This window comes from Microtus oregoni, unplaced genomic scaffold (genome assembly GCF_018167655.1).
Source record: "Microtus oregoni isolate MIOR12 unplaced genomic scaffold, Mior012 000035F_ref0000213, whole genome shotgun sequence".
NCBI classification, from domain to species: Eukaryota; Metazoa; Chordata; class Mammalia; order Rodentia; family Cricetidae; genus Microtus; species Microtus oregoni.
The window spans coordinates 23910301-23933417 of record NW_024543094.1 but is presented as its reverse complement, the minus strand read 5'-3'; the positions used below and the strand labels follow the sequence as shown (position 1 = coordinate 23933417).

Genomic DNA, 23117 nt, shown 5'->3' with positions numbered 1-23117 from the left:
TGTAGCTAAAGATACAGTGTTAGGCCACATACCTCTAGAATCATATTTTCTTCACAGCGCTCTATTATAAAACTCTTTTGTTGGCCTGCGTATTTTGCCTTCCCACAACAAGAACAAGTGTTTATTTGGCCAGGTTTCTTGGCCTTACATTCAGCACTTGGCACAAAATCTGGTACATAGGAGATATTAAAAATTCAATGATCCCCTGGCCCTCTTCTATTCTGAGTTGCCAAAAAATGTGCCCATTGGAAGGAATCAGAATATATCATCCCCAAACATATCACTGTGGCGTGTCGACAATTTTGAGCTAAGGGCAAATGGGAAACAGTAAGTATGGAAGTACACTCTGCCCTCTTCCTTTCTTCCTAAAAGCGAGGATGAAAATTCCATTGAGAAGCGTGTCCTTCCTGTACCAAGAACAGAACATCCCTATCCCAGGGAACTGATATAATCCTATTAAACTTCATGGGCTTTCTAAATTATCCCTAGCATCTTTTAGCTTCCTTTTTATATTTACTAATAAGTCCTCACAGTTTACTACCCCATTTTCCTTCCTCTTGTCACATCTCCACAATTCATTGTTTTGGGTTGTTGTTGTTGTTGTTATGTTGATACAATGGTATATGTGTCCTACTTATTTGAGGGCATCCTTGTCTTTTGTGGCAGTTGCCTTCACCATATAAATTATTAATACAAATAAAACTTACACACTTTTCTCCTATTAATTTCTCTTTTTTCTGTTAAAGCCACTTGGTTTCAGAACACTTCAATACTGGTTGGAAAGACCCTACACTCTGGTGCACTGTGCCACAAGCCATAGAGAGATGCAGATCCTCTAATTGAAAGAGTCACGTGACACGAGGAGTTCAAAGTAACATCACTGGATAGTGGGAAAAAAATGACAGAAATTGTGGCTAGAAAGTTTTCTCAATAGAGAAAAACTACAGTCAGGGATAGCTGGGAGTTCTTTCAGTATCTGAGAAGCAACTCTGTTGCCTAGCAACAACCCCAGGCTGAAGCATTGGAGACTTTCTCAAATTTCAGGGAGGCTCAGCCTACTGTGGGAATAATTACCCTAGGATCTTTTAATATGTTCTCTGAACCGTAAGAATGGGAGGGTCTAATGACATGACTCACGTGACAGGCTGGGTAACAGATGGTCCATGCCATATACATCAGGAAAAACCTACAGACATCCATCTTCAAAGCAGAACACGAAGGTGTTCTTCCCAAAGCCTCATACACTGTAGTCTACTTCCTCTCCAGCTCAACTTTTGGGGACACACAGAGTTCACATGAAAAATCAACGTTCTATGTGAATCCACAGCAGCCATTTTGCACAGCGTAAGTAGCCCGTGTCCCACAGTGAGTGTGCGCATCAGTGACTGATGATAGGGCTGAAAGCAAGACATCAAAGTAGCTGGACTGAAACTATCATGATAAAACTAATCTGTGTACTAAATAGTTGTGCATGCACACTTATAACTGAGGGACAACTTTGTGTCTAACACCATGCTAAGCACTTCACACACTCAGATGTTCCTCAGGATATAACTTAGCTAAGGCTAGAAAACTGCCTGACAAATCGAGTTAAAACCCTAAGCATCTGAAATAGATGAGGGGAATATCTGGAATAGACAGGAGGGAGTTTATGAGGAATGGCTCTCTTCCACAGTCTCTGGAAAAGGGGCATTCATTGCCTTGGGAACTAGAAACTGTAAGGGACGGAAGGCATTGGAAGCTCTATGTATCAGCACATACATCTGCGTCCATGTGATCCTATAGAGCTGTAGTTAGCAGTCTCTGGGTCGCAATTCCTTTGGAGGCCACAACCCTTTCACAGGAATTGCCAAAGATCATCAGAAAACATGGATATTTACATTATGAGTCATATCAGTAGCAAAATTACAGTTATGAAGTAGCAGTGAAAATAGTTTCTGGTTGGGGTCACTGTATTAAAGACTGCAGCATTAGCAAGGTTGAGAACCACGGCTATAGTGGTATCCCAGAGGAGACTCATTACCTTTGACTAAGGATTAGGAAAGGAAGTTCAATATGCTTCAAAAGCCAGAAGTTTCCAGAATAGAGATATTTCCCCTCCAAGAAGGTATGCAGGGCTCTGATTTCCACTGTGAGAGGGCTTGTTCTATGGGGGTTAGTTAACCGCTCTGTTAGTCTCCCAAAATTCCATCCTAGGGGCGGAGAATACATGGTAGTTGGCAGAGCTCTTGCCTAGCATGCAGGAAGTCCTAGGTTCAATTCTTCCCAGCAAAAACATTGCAACTTTTCTCATTTAAAAAAAAAAGAAAGAAATCCAGGATCAGGACCAAAATTCATTTTTAAAGAATACAACGGAAATGAATTTATTGTTAAATGCCTCAGTTCTCAGATACCTCATAGTGATTTTTCTAGTTTCAGTTTACATTTTTCCTCCTCACATATTCAACAGCACCACCAACCTCCGTCTTTCTTTTCCTAGACACTGAGAGATTCAAACCCACCCTCTTGCTCCTATGCTTCACCACAGAGCGTCTAACACAAGCCACACCTAATATCTAAATCTAAAGAATACATCTAAAATTAGTGAAGAGTCTCAACAACAAGCCAGACCCTGCGGTTGGGGCAAGAACATGAGTGTCTGTGGATGATTTTTTTTCCTCTGGCTTCTCATGAAGGACAAGAAAACATTTCTTAGGCTCCTTACAGAAGCAACATTCAGGGGGATCAAACCCCTCCTATCACATTCCCTTCCCCTTAGTTTCCCAGGGGCGAAGAAGAGCAGCTATGAGCACACAATCCTCTTGGACTGAGCCTGGGAATAGATAAAATTCAAGTGGAGGAAAACTAGCCAAACCCTTGATAATATTACTAAAATACAACATAAAACAACCACTCGCTCCTCAGCCTCAAACATGGAGAACAGTCTTGCCTGTTTATCTTCACCCAGCAAAATTAATATTCCACCACCTTAATAAGGCGCATGTCATATTATTAGAGGAGAACATGGCCCCAGAGCAGATTCTCAGAGGACATTAATAAGATATGGCTCCTGGTTATTTCCAGTGGGATGTCTGTTGTTACTATCTATATCTATTAATGTCATCACAGACGAGCTGCCTATTATTATAACACATCTCCTCTGGGAGCCATTGGGCATTTTCATGATTATAGAGTTATTTATCATTTGCAAAGAGCAGAGGGAAAATTCCATCTGTGCAAGACCCTTTCTGTCACAAGAGGGGCAAAACCAGAAAACATTTGGCTGGGAAATGCGTTGCCTCACCCCACCCTTAGCCAGGAACTCTGGTGGATTGAGAAACCCAGTCAAAACTTACTTTGAAAGAAGTTATGTGCTTCTTTTTTTACTTGTTTATGGTTTTACTTATCCATGTATTTGAAGGGAGGTCACCAACACCAGCCAGGCTGGGAAGAAACAAGCATGAGACGAAACCAGTCCCTCTGAATGTGATTGACAATTGCATGGCTGAGGCAGACTGAGGGGCCACTGGAATTGGCACCAGGATTTATCCCAACTGCTGTACTGGCTTTTTGGGAACCCATTCTCTTTTGATGGGTACCTTGCTCAGCCTAGATATAGTAGGGAGGGCCTTGGACCTTCCACAAAGCAATGTGCCTTACCTTCTCTGAGGAGTGGATATGGGTGGGAGTGGGGTAAGTGGAGTGAATGGGAGGAGAAGAGGGAGTGGGAACTTGGATTGGGTATGTATAATGAAAAAATACAGTTTGTTTTCTTTTAAAAAAATAAAAATTAAAAAAATTACTGGTTTAGAATGGGGAGACAAAGAGGGATTTTGTTAGCAGTTTTTTTAAAACCCAGCCTCTCCTCCACAGTGGGACTTGATGGACCTTCTCCTGTGACATGCACAGACCCATAGTGCAATCAGATGGGTCTTCTCCCATGACCCCCAAACACCTTAATGGGAGACAGACTCAGTCCCCACCAATTTCCACTAACTTCAAGCTACAGCAATCTGGAGATTTTAAAAAAAAAATCATTGGGAGTGAAGGCAGGGAGGTGGTACACACTTTTAATCCCAGCATTTGGGAAACAGAGGCAGGTAGTTCTCTGTGAGCTCAAGGCCAACCGAGAGTAAGACAGTCAGAGCTACACAGAAAACCTTGTCTGAGGTGGGGGGGCGGGGCAAGTAACAACAAAATCCCATCCTAGGCAAGTCAAGATTCAGTCTGGGGAGAGGGAAGTCTTGTTGGAGTAGCCATGAGGCCTGCACCACCGCCTCTGTGAGTAGACAGGTCCGGTTCACTTGACAGATGAGAAGAATGAAAGACTGCCTGAGAGGATGTGGACCAGGCTTCCCGAGGCGTGGTCCAGTTTCAACTCTGGCTGCAGCATTGCTCTCCCGCAGCTGATTCCTTACTGCTAGTGATTATCGAGGTGTTGACTACCTTCCACAGATACACACACACACGCACGCACGCACGCACGCACACATGCACGCACAAAGTCAGAAAACACCATTGGCACCTAGGAGAGGGCACCCAGGAACTGAATGTTAGACAGATGTCAGAATGCTGTGGTTATCTCGTGGAAGGGGCAATTGCCTCTGCCTAACATCTGTGCATGTTCACTGCAAGCTTACAAAATAAAAACAAAAACGATCTCAGCAAAGCAGAAAGGAGGAAGGACTGAGCATGCGTGCCAGCAAGTCAGCAGCTCTAAAGAAGGAGATCGGGTGTAGACAGCCTACAAATTATTCTCCCAAAGATAAAACAAGCCCTCGTCTTGATGAGCTCCCTGCGGGATGCTGGATGAGTTGTAGTAACCCAGACATTATCATACCAGGCTGAACTTCCCTCTTGCATATGAAGAGATTTGCATGCCTGCCATTCACTGTGATAAAGAATCTCTGTGAAATCCACTGTTCCCATTCTGGCCATTCTTAGCACCCAGTCCCACTTTATTTTACTAACCAGCTTGCAGACTCCTTGTTTTCCATTTGTCCTCTGTGGACACCCAGTCTTCTCAAGCAGAATTTTGATGAGGCTTCGTGGATGGTTGAGGGACTGGTTGGCACCAACAGAGAGGCCCCTTAGGACTTCTAGCAGGCCTTGACTCCCAGTACTGCTGGTATCCTGAGTGAGGGCCTTGTCCGCCTCAGTAGAGGAAACAAGGCCGAGGAGGTAGGACAGTAGTAGCACCATCACCACTGAAAGATTTGTCAGGGTACACATGTCCACTCTTCCTTTGGCTTGAGCTGGCCTGCGGTGAGGGCTGTGCATAGGAGACCTTACAACCAGAGGAATTTCTATGGTGGAAAGGAGAAGAAAATCCTTCAATTATTGTGCCTGCAACACATTTGAAAGCACCCACTAATTGGGTGGCTAAGCTGATTTGCAGTGGCAGCAATGGGGGGGTCTGTATATAGCATGTAACTCCAAAGACCAGCCAGGAAACTGGACTGAACTAAATACACAAAGAGGCAAATGCTGAGAAGAGGTGCATTTCCTCAGTCTGCAGGCAGTGCCCGGCACAGGACCTGGAGAGAGACACACCATTGTGAAACAAGTCCTGTGAAGTCGGTGAAGAAAATTCAAGAGAAAATGACTTCCAATAAATTTCCAGTCTCACACCGAATTAGAATCTTTCAAGAGGACAATTTACTAGAAAAAACAAGTTACATTTGGGAACCACTTGTTAGTTTCTAGCCTAATAGAAATCAAGACTCTGGAAAATGAAGTATCTTAGAAAAAAACGAGAGCATTTCAAGACTCCAGGAGAACGATAAATCTGTGCACGCAAGAATCTCTGAGAGCAAGGGAAGAGATTTCCGAATCAATCAGAATTTATGGAGAAAAAAAAAACACTCAGTTGACTGTTCAAGGAGTACAACATGTTAGCAGCATCTCCTGCAGGATCCAGAAATGAGCCAACAATGACCTTGACGGTAAGAACAAGATTCTGAAATTATTTTCATGGTTTACAAAACAGTTTCAGACTCTTATGTTAGTATTTAAAATAAAGTTAGAGGGTGACACAAAACTTTGTAACCCCAGCACTTACCTCAAGAAAGAGAAATGGATATTTATCTTGAGCTCCCTGGGCCTTTAAATCTCGGAGAGCCTTTTGCGGTTCCCAAGTTCTGTTTTTAAAATTCTTTGACTGTGCGCTGGGAGCTGGAGAGGATTATTTCAGCCCAGAGACATTTCTAGTTGCTATGGAGAGGGCTGCTCAGAAGGTAAAAACGAAGGTGGATAAAAGCGGACAGTTTCGGGCTGACAGATTTTCCCTAACCAAAATGTGGTTAGGGAAATAACCTTTTATATTAACAGTTAGCACAGTGTTTTAGAATTATCTACAGTCAGTTGCCTTTCAAGGGACAGAATCTAGGTCAAAAACTTCCACACTGCAAAGTGAAAGAGATTAGTGTTCGATAAGGTAGTCTGTCCAGCTGATCGCTCTTTCACTTTTGCTTAAACCAAAAGTTGCCGGAAAGACTGGCCCTTTAAAACTTCATTTCACAAGCTGCAAATGTTTACACGATGTTATGACTTCAAAAGCAGTGTTAGTCTTACAAATGGGGAACTCATTCTAATTACTCATTGAATATGAAAACTGGGCACATGGGTGTGAGATGATCACAAAAGAAAGTTTGTGGGGCGATGGACTTTGCACGAACGGCTCAGAAAACATGACGGTTCTGTTAAGCTATCCACTGTGTACATGGTTTTGTCTCAAATGTCAAAGAAAGGACCTGGCCTTTTTCTCATGAGCACCATAGTGGTATTAACTGGAATTAAAGGCTGGACTCAGGCAAGAAACAAGGAGTTAGGCCAAAGACTTTCAATCTAAGGGTCCAGAAAGGGCTGAAGAACTGGCAGGCTGTGGGCTTCAGACTACAGAGCATTGGACCAAAACTCCCTAACATCATATGCTCATCCCTAGAGGGCTGTCCCGGCAGGAGGAACCACCCTGTAAAGTCTTGGTCTACCCACTCTCAAAAGCCTGTAAAAAAAGAAAAGAAAAGAAAAAGCCACTAAAAAATTAATAGTTTTCTACTTACGCAATAAATTAGCTGGTCTTAATCTCCTCATTAATTAAGTTATAAAGAACAGAACCACAAGTACACCAACTCCCATGGCTCCAAGACTAGTTTCTGCTTTGTTCTGAAGAGTACTCTCAAGACTATGGCCTCTCTAGAGCATTTTCACCTGCTCCCTAGTTCCTTTTTGCCATTGTCCTGCCTGAAAGTCATACATGGTCTCTGGTTCTCTGACTCAGGGCTGTAGTTGACACCCATTATGTTCACCCTTCCTGTTTTCCCGGCAAACTTGAAGTTAATCTTTCTTAAATGTGTTTTGATTTTCCTTTTTGTTTGTTTTTGGGGTTTATTTGTTTTGTTCTTGTTTGGTTTTCACTTATTTTTAATTTTTTTCTTTGAATCAGAGATTCTCTGTGTCACCTTGGCTCTTCTGGAACTCACTCTATAGACAAGACTGGTCTTGAAATCACAGAGATCCGCTTGCCTCTGTCTAAAGGTGTATGCCACCACTACTTGGCTTAAAGGTGTTTTGTTTTTTGTTTTGTTTTGTTTTGTTTTGGGGGGAATCCAGACTAATTTCCAAGAAGTTAACTGCATGTGTTTATTAGCTACATAAAGGAGATGTTTTACTTTTGATTGAAAAATGTGAGATATTTGGCTCACATTTGTGACACATCTCACCCAAGCAGTATCTGATGCGGTATTTCCTTACTTAGAGGAGCTTGTTTGTGCTGACGTAGGAAGCAGCAGGGGAGCGGGGGCTGAGTCTTGCTGACTAGTTTTCTTTCACTCAGTTCTTTGCTTATTCATCTGTCCTGAACTTCAAATTCTGCCATACAGTGTATTTACACATGTTCTGTAAACAAGATAGAACTTAAAGGGACCTCTTAAAATGTAAAAGAATGGTGATTTAAGATGAGACTCAAACAAGACTTGAGACATCCTGGAGGTACAATCCTGAGGTACCATGTAGTCATCCATGTAAGCCACTCTAGGGATTGAGTCTCACTTCCATAATAATCCTGAATTTCTGTATGCATTATGACAGATTTTTTAAGACATGTAAATGTCTTGAGCCTTCTGATAATTCACGCATTGTACATTTTGATTTAATGCTGTGGCAGAAGACGTTTCTCTTCCTGGGCACCCAGTTGTCCCTACAGAGGTATCTCTGCACTTTCCCCCATATTCCTGCGCTGACTCCTTCCTTTTTTCTAAAATTCTATCCCTTCTAGATGTCATTTGTAACAGTGTCTCTTGACTTTTTTAAGCATCCATCACACCAGCACTTTCATCATGAAAACATGATAAATGTTCAAAAATCCTCACTGTACTATTCGAGAACGCTCAGGGTCAAACATTTAGCGTGAGTTGCCAGAATTCTAAGCCTGTCTGCACCAGAGTTAGTCCATGCCCTGCCAAGCAACCACTGGTTGTCATGTGACCCATGGCTTGTTTGTGTTTTTAAGATTCATTTGTATGTGTGTGTGTGTGTGCCTACCTGATGATATGTATGTGAACCACGTGTGTGCAGATGCCATAGAGGCCAGAAGAGGGCATCTGTAGGCAGAGTTTCTCTGAGTCTTGGCAGTCACTCCCAAGTAAGCACATGGAAAATTATTATTATTTATAAATGCTCAGCTACTATCTCAGGCTTATTACTAACTAGCTCTTACAACTTAAATTAACTCATTTCTATTAATCTATGTGCTGCCAAGTGACTCATGGCTTTATCTGTCTTCCAGCATGTCTTGCTCCCTCTGTTTCTCCTGGTAACTCCTTTGACTCCACCCTTCTTCTTCCCAGAGTTCTCCTAGTCTGGCTCTCCTGCACAGCTATAGGCCAGACAGCTCTTTATCAATCAAAGGAGAGTAATATATATTTACAGAGTACAAAGATTGTTCCACAGCATTCCCCCCTTTGTCTAGTTAAAAAGAAAGGTTTTAACTTTAACACAGCAAAATTATATAAAACAAAAAAACAGTTATCAAGTAAGAATTACAGTTACAATATCCAGTCCATTTATATTTGGCAAAATTAGAGAAAAGGGACATCTGGCTGTCTGGACAGTCACTCCAAGTTCTGTAATACTGGGCATCCAACTTTGTCCTGCAGGCCTACTATATTTGACATAATTTACAACAAAGCAGGAATTTTGAAGGAGTTCCTACCTTGTCTTGGCAAAGTTTTTCAGTCTCTTTCTTCTGTGCCTGCTTGTCCAATTTGGACAGCATACTGTCAGCAGTTGAGGCAAGGGCAGTTTCTTGCCTACAGTTAACATTTGCAAAAAATTGTAAACTCTATATGGAGTTTCTCTGATGCCTATCATCTTCTTTGAAGTAGATTAGTGCTGCAAAGAGCAGATATATCTCATTGTCAAGAAAAGTCTTATGCTAAAAAAACATTTTAAATGCCATATTTTGTAGGCCTTTGAAATATTTGAAGATCATCTACCTATCAAAATAAACCTGTTTATATTTTATATTTTCAGCTTTTCGAGGTTTATTTATTTTTATGTCTGTAGCTAGGATTTCATGGGTCTTCCCCAATCAAATTTAGTTTTCTTTATTCGAGAATGAATCCATAGGCTTATATCCTGTGGAAATAAAGGTATAACCTCGTCCCCAAAGAAACATATTTTTGACTTCCATTTTGAAGTCAAGACATTTTAAAAATATATGAGTTGGCTTAATCAGCAGTTGTCATAATCCAATGTATTTTAGCAGTTGTTCCTTCATTAGCAATCAGAAAATCTAAAGACAACACAATAACATACAGAATCTAGGCCATTTATGTATTTTCCATCTTTACACAACTTATTCTATTTTTTACCCTATTCTTTTTTAAGAACTTTATTTTAATATTTTAAACTATTTTTAATCTATGACTGTCTGTATCATTTTTCTTTGTTCTCCAAAACCTATGTATATTTATAAATACATTATAATACATTTAAAGATTTTTCCTTTTAAATCTGTCTTTATTGCATACCTGTAATCTTTTTCTGATTGCATCAGCCTTTAAACTGCTAAGCAATATACTTAAAATTTCTGTCTCTGTTTTGGTGGCTTACTCTATCCTGCTTGGTTTCCTGAGAGCCTAGCTTCACTACTGTCCCAACTCTGGGGAGTTTTGAGTACATGCTGTCAAGAGCCACCAAGTAAGGTACTGCCTGATACTTATAAATCCCATTTAAGTGTTCAGAAGCAGGGCCTCTTAAAAGAGTCAGGCCTGTTTATGCTGCTAGCATTGAGCCTGGAAGCTGGAAGCTGTCTCTTAGAGGACCCATGCCTCTGCTTGCAGTCAGCAAACAGATCCCACCTGAGAAAGGGTGGTTACCAAGAAGCCAAGCTTGACTCCATTTTTGTGTACTTAGAATAAATTTTTAAGCTTTGTCAGGTCTGATGTGGAAACTATAGCCCCACATTGGAACATCATTTGTAGGTGGAGTCTCTCTGTGTCTCAGCAGTTGTTCCCAAATAACCAAATGAAAACATATTATTTATAAATTGCTCAGCCAAAATTTCAGGCTTATTACTAATTAGCTCGTACACCTTAAGTTGACTCAGCTTTATTAATCTGTGTGCTGCCACATGGTTCATGGCTTTACCTGTCCTCCAGCATGTCTTGCTCCCTCTGTGTCTCCTGATGACTCCTCTGACGCTACCCTTCATCTTCCAAGAATTCTCCTAGTCTGTCTCTTTTGTCCAATCTCTCTTGCCTAGGTATAGGCCAGCCAGTCCTTTATTAACCAATAGGAGCAATACATATTTATAATGTACAAAGATTGTTCCACAACAGGAATCAGATCCCCTGGAACTGGAGTTATGGATAGTTATCAGTCACCAAGTATATCCATCTTTCACCCATATTTTTTAAGTTCCCAAACAGCATGTAGATAATTGACAGATTTATAATTCAGAAGACAGATGGTTCTCATGTGTGGTAGTTGAATGTAATTAACCCCCATAATCTTATAGGGAGTGGTACTATTAGGAGGTGTGGCTTTCTTGGAGTGGGTATAGCCTTGTTAGAAGAAGTGTGTCACTTTGAAGGTGAGCTTTGAGGTTTATTATGCTCAGGATACCAACCAGTGTATCAATTGACTTCCTGTTGCCTGTAAGATACAGCACTCTCAGCTCTAGTACCATATCTGCCCTCATGCTGCCATGCTCCCCATCATAATAAAAATGAACTGAAACTCTGAAACTGTAAGTGAGCCACCCTAAATAATGTTTTCTTTCCAAGAATTGATATGGTCATGGTGTTTCTTCACAGCATCAAAAATGCTAAGATGTTGTAAGGGGGCCACTTGTTTGTTTCTCAGCTGCCTGGCAGCTCAAACTCCTGAAATAATCACATAGAAACTATATTATTTAAATCACTGTTTGGCCCATTGGCTCTAGCTTCTTATTTCTTAATAATATTTACATCTTAATATAATCCATTTTTATTAATCTGTGTATTGTCTCGTGGCTGTGGCTTACTGGGTAAATTTTCTAGCACCTGTCTCTGGTGGGGACTACATGGCTTCTCCTTCACTCTACCTTCTTTCTTCCAGCATTCAGTTTAGTTTTCCCCACCTAGTTATTCTCTACCACAGCAACAGGCAAAGGCAGTTACTTTATTAACCAATGGTATTCAAGAATAGAGAGGGGAATCCCACATCACCTCCCCTTTTCTGTTTAAATAAAAAGGAAGATTTTAACTTTAACATAGTAAAATTACATATAACAAAACAGGTATCAAGTAAGAATTACAGTTACAATATTTATATTCACTTTATCTTTTGTCATACTAAGGAAACTATAATTATAACTATCTATCTATTCTTCAACTCCACCAAAGACTCCAGAAGGATGTAATATTGCTTAAGTAAACACAAAGTACATTGTAAACAACTTCTGAAACACTAGAATTGACAGAGACATCTCGCTGTCTGGACGATCACCCAAAGTTATTCTGTTCTGTTGGGGCATCCATCTTCAGCCTGCAGGTCCATAGTATCTAGCAGACTTTTCCATAAGGCAGGGAATTTCAAAGACAGTTGCACCTATATTGGCAGTTTGTCTGTAACATTTTTCTGTGTCCTGCAGAATGTCTGGCAGACTCTTTTCTGTAGCAGGAACCCCAAAGGACCATCTCACCTTTAGGCAAGTTCATCAGTCATTTCTCTGAGTCCTGCATGTCCAGCTCATATGGCATAGCATCAAGCAGTCCAGACAAGATCAATTTCTTGCCAAAAGGGCTAGCAAACTCCATAAGAAGCCACGTTAGTGCCTCTTCCTCTTGAAGTAGATTGGTGCTGCCAGGAGCAGATGTGTCTCATTGTCATAAAAAGTCCTAAGTCATTAAAACATCTTAAATGCCATATTCTGAAGGTCTCTGAAAGATTTGAAGTATACCTATCTGAAATACATCTCTGTATATCTAGAAAACATAACTAATACGACTACAAGTTTAACTATTATAGATGATTATCTATTAACCTGTATTTCTTCATTATACATTCCATTTTTAAAGAGTTGAACAAACAAATACCATAATCAAGAGTAGACACACAGACAGAATATTGTATACATCATAAATAAATAAATATTTTTTAAAAAAGAGATAAAAGGTTCATTTTATCTCACAGTTTCAGAGATCTTGGTCCATGGTTATCTTGGCTCCACTGTTTCTGGGCCTGCAAGTAGCATGGTAGAACATTGCAACAGGAAGCATGGAAAGCAGCTTACATCATGGTGCACAGGAAGAAGGAAGGAAGAGGAAGAGAAAGAATACAAAATATACCCTTTAAAGACACAGCTTTATTTACCTACTTTTGCCAGCCAGCTCTACTTCCTGATAGCCCCACCCAGCCATGAACCCAATAGAACAATCCACTGATGAGGTTAGCATATTCCTCACCCAGTAACATCTCACTGGTACTGTCAGCTATGAACCATGCCTTCTTAGGAAACTGTATAAACATTCCAGGCTATAATGGAGTGAGTGGACTATCCAAACAGAAAGTGCCCATAGGTAGGGACCAGTCACCTATACTTCTCTGTGACATTGTAAAGTCAATACTTAGAAACATGTCAAGATATATTGAATTTTGCCCTGTGAATTGCATTTCCTTTCAAAGCTGATAGTAAATGATAAAGCTATGGATTTTATATGTGACCTTCCAACAGTGTTTCTTTTCCATGTAGAAATTAGCATGGTTACAAATTAAAATTTCTAAAAAAAAAAAGTTGAGTAGGTTAAAAACATCAATTATTCAAAAAAAATAAAAATAAAGATAAAAGAGATTATCTTCAATAGTTTGGGTCCTCACTGTAAGTGTTGCAGCTCTGATGGAACAGTATCCTGGCAGTCAGAAGCCGAGGAATACCTACTTCTTCAAAGGGAAAGTAATTCCAACAAAAGTGTTACAGCTCTGTTCCATCAGGGAAGAGTTTCCCCAGCAAGCTTCAGGAAAAGTTTCCCTAATGCAAGTATAACAACTCTGTCCCAGCGGGAGAGGGTTTCCCAGTGAGGTTGCTAACAGCTCTGCTCTGCTGCAGAGAAGTGTTACAGCTCTGCTCAGCTCTCCCAAAGTGCAACAACTCTGCTCCAACAACAAAAAGTTTCCCCTTCCAAAGTGTTGCAGCTCTTCTCTGCTCCAGCTCTGCTCCAATTCTTCTCCGCTAAGGGAAAGCTTCCCCATGGAAGTGTAGCTATCAGTTCTGCTCTGCTTTGGCAAGAGCCATTACAGCTCTGTTTCAGACAAAGTTGTTATAGCTTCATTCCATTCCAGCAAAAGAAAGTTGTTACAACAAACCTCACTCAAGAGATTTATTGAGAGGGAGGAATCCAGGCAGAGTGGCTGCCTCTGCAAGGGTGGAAAAAAACCCCAAAACTGAACAGATATAGAACTTATATAGGGTTTCTAAAGGATGGAGTTTCCAGAGTGAAGATTTTCAGGGTGGGGATTGGTAGGATCTCAAATCCTGAGCTTGGTACAATCTCAGAGATTGGTTAGATTTCATACTCAGGGATTGGTTGTTTTTTTGTTTTCAGGCACTGGTTGGCTTTTATGGTTAGATTTCAAGTTTTGAATTGGTTAGAATCAAGGTGTGTTTTCTTGGGTCTGGTCTCAGGGCCGGGGTGTTCTTTCACTGGTCCTTTTTACCCTACATTCACTCTTTATTCTTTTAATGTAATTTCTATTATATACCTATTTATGAGTTCACTGTTTATCTACAGCATCATATCAATCTTGTGAGACTTGTATCTGCTTTATCTTGTAAGATACATATTTGTCATCTTGAAAGTTTGCTTCTCAGAAAATTGAAATAAAATACACTATTTGTGTTACTCATTAAGTTGCTCTCTGTCATCTTTTGGGTTTAGGGTAAGATCAACAAAATCCCATTTCTCTGAAAGCACTTTCAGGTTTTTCACTGATTTGAGTCAAATATCAACCTAAGTTCAGCTTGATACAAAAAAAAAAAAAAAATATGTCTTTCTCTCTTTTTACAATGCTGTTTCTTCAAGTGACATTGTCAGGCAAGGGAGAAACTAATAAAAACAGAAAACTAATATTAGGAGAAGTAGTGGGTGCCTTCAATTTCACAGCTATACTCTGAGTCACTAGGAATAAGTCTCTATGTAAACAAGGCCTGTTCTGAGTTTCTGTATGACAAATTAACCTGAAACAATTCACAAGATGCATGACTTACCTTGCCATGTGGGTCAGGAATCCTCTGCTTCAGAATATGTCACAAGTTGTAATGTTTTCAGCCAGAGCTGTGGTTATTTTTTTAAGACTTGCCTAAATGGGGGCCCCCTTTCAAGCTCACATGAGTGTCAGCAAATGATGGAATCTAATTGGAGTAATGTCTACACCGTATCAGTTAAAGATGAATCACTGGTCCCACTCACACTTGATGGGATATTATATGGTCTAGCCTGTAACACCCGATTTGGTGTTACACCCTCGGTACAGTTCGCGCGCCACCGTACCGAACGCGAGTCGGGCAAGGGCCTGGAGACTGAAAAGAACACACAGAGAGACCAGGGTCATTCGAAAGGAGAACAGCCGAATGCCAGTTTATTCGGCCTTTGGGAAGTCCTTATCTACCTAACTGCAGCACAAGGATTTCCACCCAGGCAGGAGGGAAATTACCATATTAACAATGGAGTGAATTCCCTGCAGTTAACCACCAGGCTGGGCAGGCATAGCACAGAAACACACAGGAAGCTTAGTCAGTTGATCATAAACTGTCCCCGCGAATGCACCACAGGAATAAGGGAGACCAGGGCCCTACACTAGCTTACCAAGATACCTAGGGCCATAACTTACCAAGCACAGAATGGTAAGAAGTTATAAGCTAATGCAACATCCAAAAGAACATTTTTGTTATCCATAGCCCTTTTGGGGTAATGAAGAAGATGGCATTTACATCATCTCTTGACCATCTTCCAACTTTACCCATTTTTTTTTTTATCTTTTTTTTTTTAAATAATTTTTTTTATTAAGAAAAGAAGAAAAAAAAACATAAACAAAAAACAAGTTTCCACCTCCTCCCAGCCTCCCATTTCCCTCCCCCTCCTCCCACCCTTCTCCCCCTCCTCCCACCCTTCTACCCCTCCCCCCACTCCTCTCCCCCTCCCTCTCCAGTCCACAGAGCAGTCCAGGTTCCCTGCCCTGTGTTAAGTTCTAGGTCCTCCCCCCTCCGTCCATATCTAGGAAGGTGAACATCCAAACTGGCTAGGCTTCCACAAAGCCAGCACATTAAGTAGGATCAAAACCCCGTGCCATTGTCCTTGGCGTCTCATCAGCCCTCATTGTTCGCCATGTTCAGAGAGTCCGGTTTTATCCCATGCTTTTTCGGTCACAGTCCAGCTGGCCTTGGTGAGCTCCCAGTAGATCAGCTCCACTGTCTCAGTGGGTGGGTGCACGCCTCGTGGTCCCGACTTCTTTGCTCAAGTTCTCCCTCCTTCTGCTCCTCATTGGGACCTTGGGAGCTCAGTCCAGTGCTCCAGTGTGGGTCTCTGTCTCTATCTCCATCCATCACCAGATGAAGGTTCTATGATGATATGCAAGATATTCGTCAGTATTGCTCTCGGATAGGGTCATTTCAGGTTCCCAATCCTCAGCTACCCAAGGAACTAACTGGGAACCTCATGTTGGGCACTTGGGAGCCCCTCTAGGGTCAAATCTCTTGCTCACCCTAAAGTGGTTCCCTTAACTAAGAATTGTGGTTCCGTGCTCCCCTATCCACCTTTCCTTTATCCCAATTCTCCTGATTCCCCAAATCCCCCCTCTTTCCCTTCTACCTTTTCTCTCCCCATCTCCCCTTACCCCCATCCCACCCCACCCCCAAGATCCTAATTTTCTCCCCGGCAATTACCCATTTTTTAATTCCCCAGATTAGCTTCAAATATCTACAAAAGATAGATTTAACCTTTTTATTTATTCAGAATCTTAATAATCATGTAAAACATTTGGGCTCTTTTCTTCTTTAAAAATGAATCTTACTTGTTTGATCCTAAAATTATAAATTATCCCACACTTCACACCCTTTTGCAAGTCTCTCTTGAGTTAGAGAGATACCTCTCTGCTTCTTGTTCTGAGATAATCCTTCTCTGTAATGCCTTCTACAGCCAAGTCCTCACTAAAGGCTGAACCAGAGGGGCCCACTCTGTCTCCAACTTTGAACCTCCAGAACTATGATCTAGATAAACATTTTATACACAAATTTAGCCAGCCTCAGGCATTTCATAGCAATAAAAAAAAGGCTAATATAACCAAACATGACTTTATTTCTCAAACAAAAAGTATTGCCATTTGTACAATGTTCTTAAAAAATAGAATTCTTTTTTCATTTAAGAGTTTTAAATTGATTAGTGAATATATCTGATCATGTAGCTTACATTAAAATTTTTGCCATTTAAATAGCATTCAAAATAAGAATACTTTTTAAAAGTTCAAGTTCAAATATTGCTAAGAAAAAGTGATTCAACACTACGCTAATTAAGTTAACGGCATTGATGAGTATGCTACCAAGTAAGTCGTTCAAAGCTTATTCTTCACTAGATTTAGTCATAGTGTAAGCTGGGATGCTTCCAGTACCTGAGGAACTATTAGATGTAATTTTTTTTACTTTTGGCCTCTATGTGTAATGTCCTGGAGCTTGGTAATGCATACCTGTAATCTCAGCCCTTGGGAGGAAGACTGAGACAGGAGGATGAAAGTTCAAGGTCAATCTGGGATACATAGTAAGAACACACTTAAAAATTACCTCAAAAACACTAAAAAATATTTACATATAATGTTATCTAAATCATAGCTATATTAAATCTTTTATGGCCAAGTAATTTGATATCAATAAAGTATTAATTATAACTACCTACTGATGACTAAAATTTAGAACTTTATATTTATTATGCTTTCCAAAGTTTGATTTTTAAGATGTATATAATTTTACATAGAAAAATAATTGTCCCTTTTTTTTCAAGGAAAGACTAAATGAAAATAACAGCTTATTTTAATAAAATTATTTATTTATTTATTTTAGGGTCAAAAGTCTTCCTCTTAAAAACTTGGTGGGTGCCATAATTTATAAAGCTAATGATAATGATGATTACACCTTGGGAAAATATTTCTTACTATTGTAGAAATTCACTATAGTAAAATGTTCTTTGGAACAGAATTTTAAGGCTACCTGGCATTAAGTCATGCCACAATAATATCAATATGCTGTGATATTTGAGCTGGGTCTTACAAGAAATAAAAATCTAAGTGTTTGGAGACAAAGAGTTCTGGCTCCAAGAAGGACTCAAAAGAGTACCCTCTGTTCTTATGAAACTTTTGTATCTGGCACATTTATGCCCTCAGTAAATGTTTTCATCACTTCTCAATTGTTATCCAAGCTCTACGGTGTCATTCTAGAAAACATAATCTTAAACCCTGTGATAATTAGTACCAATTATCAACTTGACTAGATCCAGACTCCCTAGGAGACAAACCTCTGGGCTTGTCTATGATAGATTATCTATATTGGATTAATTGAATTGGGAAGACTTACTCTAAATGTACGTGACTCTACTTTGTGGGTTGGGGTGCTAGAAGGCATAAAACCAAGTAAGAGAGCTTGGTTTGAACATTCATGTCTCTGCCCCCTGACTGTAGAAACAGTGTGACCAGCTGTCTCCAGCTCCAACTGCCATGCTTTCTACATGAAACATGATGGACTGCACCCTCAAACTGTAAGCTCTGTAACATGACAGCCTGCTTGTTGGGGTTTCAGTCCTGCCCGGTACCTTGCAACCGGCAAGCCCCAATGAAAATCACACAGAGATTAAGATTATAAACTGATTGGCCCATTAGCTCAGTCTTCTTATTAGCTCTTGTACCTTATCTATGTTAGCCACATGGCTCTCGGTACCTTTTAGTAGGGCAGGTTATATCTTGCTTCTCGGTGGTCTGGGCTGGAATGGGAGCAATGGGCCTCCTCCTTTCCAGCATTCTCCTGTTCTACTTCCTGTCTGGTTTACCTGCCTATACTTCCTGCCTCACCAATCAGTGTTTTATTAAAATACATGATTGACAGAATACAGATAATTCTCCTGCACCAGAGCTCAGTTAAACCCTTCCTTCCTTAAGTTACAGTTGACAGGTATCTATCAACCCAATGAGAGTAGTAACTGATCCCGTCTCTATCTCTTTAGCTCCTTCTCTAAACCAGCATCCCTTGTCTCTTGGGGATTCTTTAGATTAAAATTTTCATGCTACTATACCAGACTAAAATGGCCCATTCTTCTCCTAAACCTATAGGTTTCTATTTCTTTTAAGACCTAGTTCTGACATCACTTCAAGTCAGAGCATTTTATTAAGAGAGTCATCTCCCCAGCTCTGTTTCCCTTGGCTAAAGAAACAGAAACCTGTTAAGCAATCATCACAACAGTATAGTTATGATGGAGGTTCAGGCCCTCTCAAGTGACTAGCAAAAAAGAACTAGTTAATTTATGGGACATCTTTTCAGTTGACCACTATGCAGCCAATTAACTAAGTCATTTTATAGGTATTACTAAAAAATAATTTTTAAAAGCTAGCTTAAGGGAAAAATAAGGCATATAATTTTGCATTTGTATAAAATAACAATGTGAGGGAGTATATATTGCTTTTTCTTTTTGCTATATGTAGCAGTTCCTATCTATATAAATGCTACTATATTAACCTTTATATTTTCCAGAGACATGCTGTGATATGTACACGCATAGGAGTGCATACATGGGTATGTATTTATGTATAAAGTATTGGCAACATTAGGACAAAATAGATGAAATTGCCAAATTGATTTTTTTCCCAGCTGATATCCCCTATGCTGTTATAACTTCAGGCAAGGTTATTTGGCCTGACTTTCCCTGTGGCAGTAACCATAAAAATTCTTTTGCATGAGATGTCCTTCCCACAGCCAGGCTGAAAAATGGCTGTGAGCACCGGAGATTATTAATGGGACGGCAACAGATATAAATAAACAAGCTCTGAAGTGGCCCTTATCTTCCCCCAGCCTCTAACCCTTCTCACCCATCTCTGAGTAACGTTCCTAGAACTTACTGCCTAGTCCAGTTATTTATTTGGCCTGCTTTTCCTTCACAAATTTAGTATTATTATTTGCCTGAAAAATATAAAAGTATCACACTTCCATCACTTTTTTAGACTTCACTCTGCTGTAAGGATCCCCGTGCTATGAGGAAAAGCTCTAGATCTTTTCTCTTTGCAAATCAGCTCCTGACATGAATGAGTTCCCATATGCAGTCACAGAGCCTGCGCAGAGTTTCAGGGAGCGAGTAGTTCGGGGTCTTCTTCCTCTCACCCTACGATGTATTATGTTTCTTCACGATTCTGTGGTTGAGGAAGTTGATGGAGGTGAGAACAGTGATGAACGGAGCAACTGCATTAAGATTCTGCTTTTGCTGTTCTTAGTCCTGACGATTTTAGAAAAAATAGCAGAAGGCCCTTAGTACCTACCACACTGATCCCAAGGCCTTCGTCTCTCGGAGAGGGGGACAAGTAGGTTCAGGAAAGCCCATTAACCTTTGCTGACGCGGTTTCCAGGACGCTCCTGCTCCTGCCTCGGGTACACACTGACACTTCTGTTCCGGCCTTTGGTTTGTCTCCACCTCATGGCCATTTTCACTACCCCCTGACCCTTTCTGTTGTCCTCTTGCCAGGGAAGGAAACTCATGCAGATAAAAGTCCTTGCTCTTCTATCTTTTTTTTTTCATTTTTTTCCTTTCAAGGTTATCATGATTCCTTGATGACTCATTGTCCATCCATTGCTCAAATTCTGTCTCTGCTTCTTGGGCTGTAGGATAAGCTACACGATGATCCTGAATTTTCTGTGAGAGTGACCGTCTTAGCTACTGTTCTGTTGCTGTGAAGAGACTCCATGACACAGACAACTTATAAAAGCATTTCACTGGAAGCTTGCCTACAGTTTCAGAGGGTTACTTCCATAACCACATGGTGAGGGCAGGAGAGCAGCGCGGCAGGCTTGGTGCTGGAATGGTATCTGAGAGCTTCTGTCTTATCCCCAAGTTGGAGGCAAACAAAGAGGGATTCTGGGCCTGGTGTGGGTTTTTGATATCTCAAAGTTACCCTAGTTACCCACCTCCAACAAAGCCACACCTCCTAATCCTTCCTAAACAGTCCACCAACCGGGCACCAACCATTCAAATATGTGAGTCTGGGCGGGGAGGGGGGGGGGACATTTTCATTTACACCACCAGAGTGATGATAGAAACTGATCTTCAGAGCACAACTGATGACAGCTGTGGCTGCGGGCACATGATCAAGCCACTTCAAATTTAAGCACGGATAAGGTAAAGCTAGCAAATTCGCACCCTTAGCAAAGAAGCTATTGTTAATTGGATAGCTACTGAAGCCGGCAGGGGGATTGATTTTCTTCATTGATGCCGTCCCTGAAATCAGCCCCAGTGGCTGTTCCTACATTCATTAACATAAAAAGAGCACTAAGCAGATTCTGAGTGTTTAAAAAGAACAGAACAACAAAAATCATGAGGTTGAAATTGGGGAGAAAAAATGGTATGGGTGAAAGGAAAAACTTGGAGAGAAAGGAATGTAGATTTTATTAAAACATGCTATTTGCACGTATGAAATTCTCAAACAATGAAAAAATTAAGTGGAAGGATATTCATTGCTCTTTGGAATCCTTACCCATTATTGAGTACAAAAAAACTTAGAGCAAAAAAAAAAAGTTAAATTGACTTTGAACTTTATAATAACATGGAACCATCTATGTGAAATCAAGTGAACCACACAGGTTAGGGACGCCCTCGAAGAAAATGGCTGTCACTGGGCACCAATTGGCATTCAGTCATGGCTGTCAAGAAGTCCTCAGGAGTCGTATTGGACCCACAAAATAGGTCATAGGATATTCTGGTTCATTAATAGACAGATCTCTAAGTATAAATGTATCTTCTTATGTGTATGCATGCAGACATACATGTGTATAGAGAGATGTGTTTATATCTGTCTATATCAGATATGTATCCTAATATGATTATAAAAATTGTGAAGGCTGAGAATTCCAAGACTTTTCTGCAAACTGAAGACCCAGAGGAGCAGGTGGCAGAATTCAGTCTAAGTTCTAAGACCCACAGCCAGTGACGTGACTTCTAGTCCAAACACAGTCAAGTCTGAAGCTCCCAGATCAAACAGGGTGACCAGAAGCAAAAGGGTGGACTCATTTTCCTCCTCCCTTGGTTCTTTCCAGTTCCGCAGTGGACAGGGAGACACCCAGCCACACTGAAAGGCAAGCAAACTCCACTATTGATTCTTCCCGATCTCAGCGGGGTGTGGTGACATGTGCCAGTAATCTTAGCACTTGGGAGGCTTAGCAGGACCTACTGTGCCTTGCTCTACCAAGAACTCACTCTCATGTGCTGGGGCTTTTGGCTTTTATCTTAGCCTATGTGAGATTTCTTGGCAGAGATCTTCTCTTGGCTAAAGCGTTCTGCTTCTCGTGAAGGAGCAAGTGTTTTGTAAGCAGTTCTTTGGTATCCTGAGGCTTGGCACTGCACGACATACTTGGTTGAAGACAGTCCAAAAGAACACAGTGGCTTGGACCGTCCAAGGATCAACTTCAGGAAAGGTGACCTGATACAGCCTCTACTTGGTCAGCTTATTCTCCCCACTCTTGGAGATGTGCAGTGCCCACAGTTTTGTTGCCCTTCAAGGATGAAATCTGACTTTTAAATAAAACAAGAAAAGAACAAAACAAACAGGGAAGCTGTCCACATGGTGAGGGGGTGCAGAGGGGAGCTTGGGCTCCAGCAGCTCAAGCTGGCTGAAATGCTCAGAGCGTGTGCCAGATTCCTTGCTACTTGGCAGTAGATCCAAGTCAGCTGCTCAGGCTAAGGTCCCAACTGAATCTGCTTTCTTCATGTACTGTGGGTTTTGCCCGGAGGAGGTGTACCCCTGCAAAAGTGAAAGGCGGAGTCCCACCTGTGATACAGAGATCACAGGTGCCTGAGACTCATTGCTGACACCTTCAGCCAGGTTGCTATGTGTCCCCGGACAGAGGGCTGTCAGCAGAGGTTGCAGAGTGCATTCACCATGGATGCCCCTGTTCTAAAAGAAGCATTTATTCAAAGACCCATTCCTAGTTATAGTCAGGCTGAGGAACTGGCTCAGGGAATAAAGTGTTTCCCAGGCAAGTACCAGGACCTAAGTTCCATCCCCAGAACCTACATTTTAAAAAGGTAGCACACACTTGTAATTCCAGGTTTGGGGAGGCCGATACAGGGAGCTTGTTGATTAAACAGCCCAGCCTACTTGGTGAATTCCAGTGAGAAACCCTGTCTCAAAACAAACAAACAAACAAACAAAAACCTAGACAAACTTAAGAAGCAATACCTATGATAGACCTCATCATTCGGCCTGCACACATGCATGTGCTCACCCCTCCCACATACAAACTTATATATAAAATTAATAAAAGGAAATCTAACTCAGTAACACAAGAAGCACAGAGTAAGGTGCATTGCCCAAAGAGTAAAACCTTACCAGTCAAATAAATGATTCTATTCAAAGAAGTG

General features: G+C 41.0%; 1 protein-coding gene across 2 annotated transcripts in view; it reads right to left on the bottom strand.

Annotated features, from left to right (window-relative positions):
* Slc39a12 (solute carrier family 39 member 12) overlaps window positions 1-6249 on the bottom strand; it is a 93526-nt gene extending 87277 nt beyond the window's left edge. For both annotated transcript variants that reach the window (XM_041630834.1, XM_041630835.1), the window contains exons 1-2: window positions 6041-6249; window positions 4951-5285 (exon numbers count right to left, since the gene is read on the bottom strand). In XM_041630834.1, coding sequence (XP_041486768.1) covers window positions 4951-5259 — 309 coding nt within the window. In that variant the 5' untranslated portion in view covers window positions 5260-5285; window positions 6041-6249. The remainder of the gene's footprint in view (window positions 1-4950; window positions 5286-6040) is intronic.
* Window positions 6250-23117: the final 16868 nt, after the last annotated feature.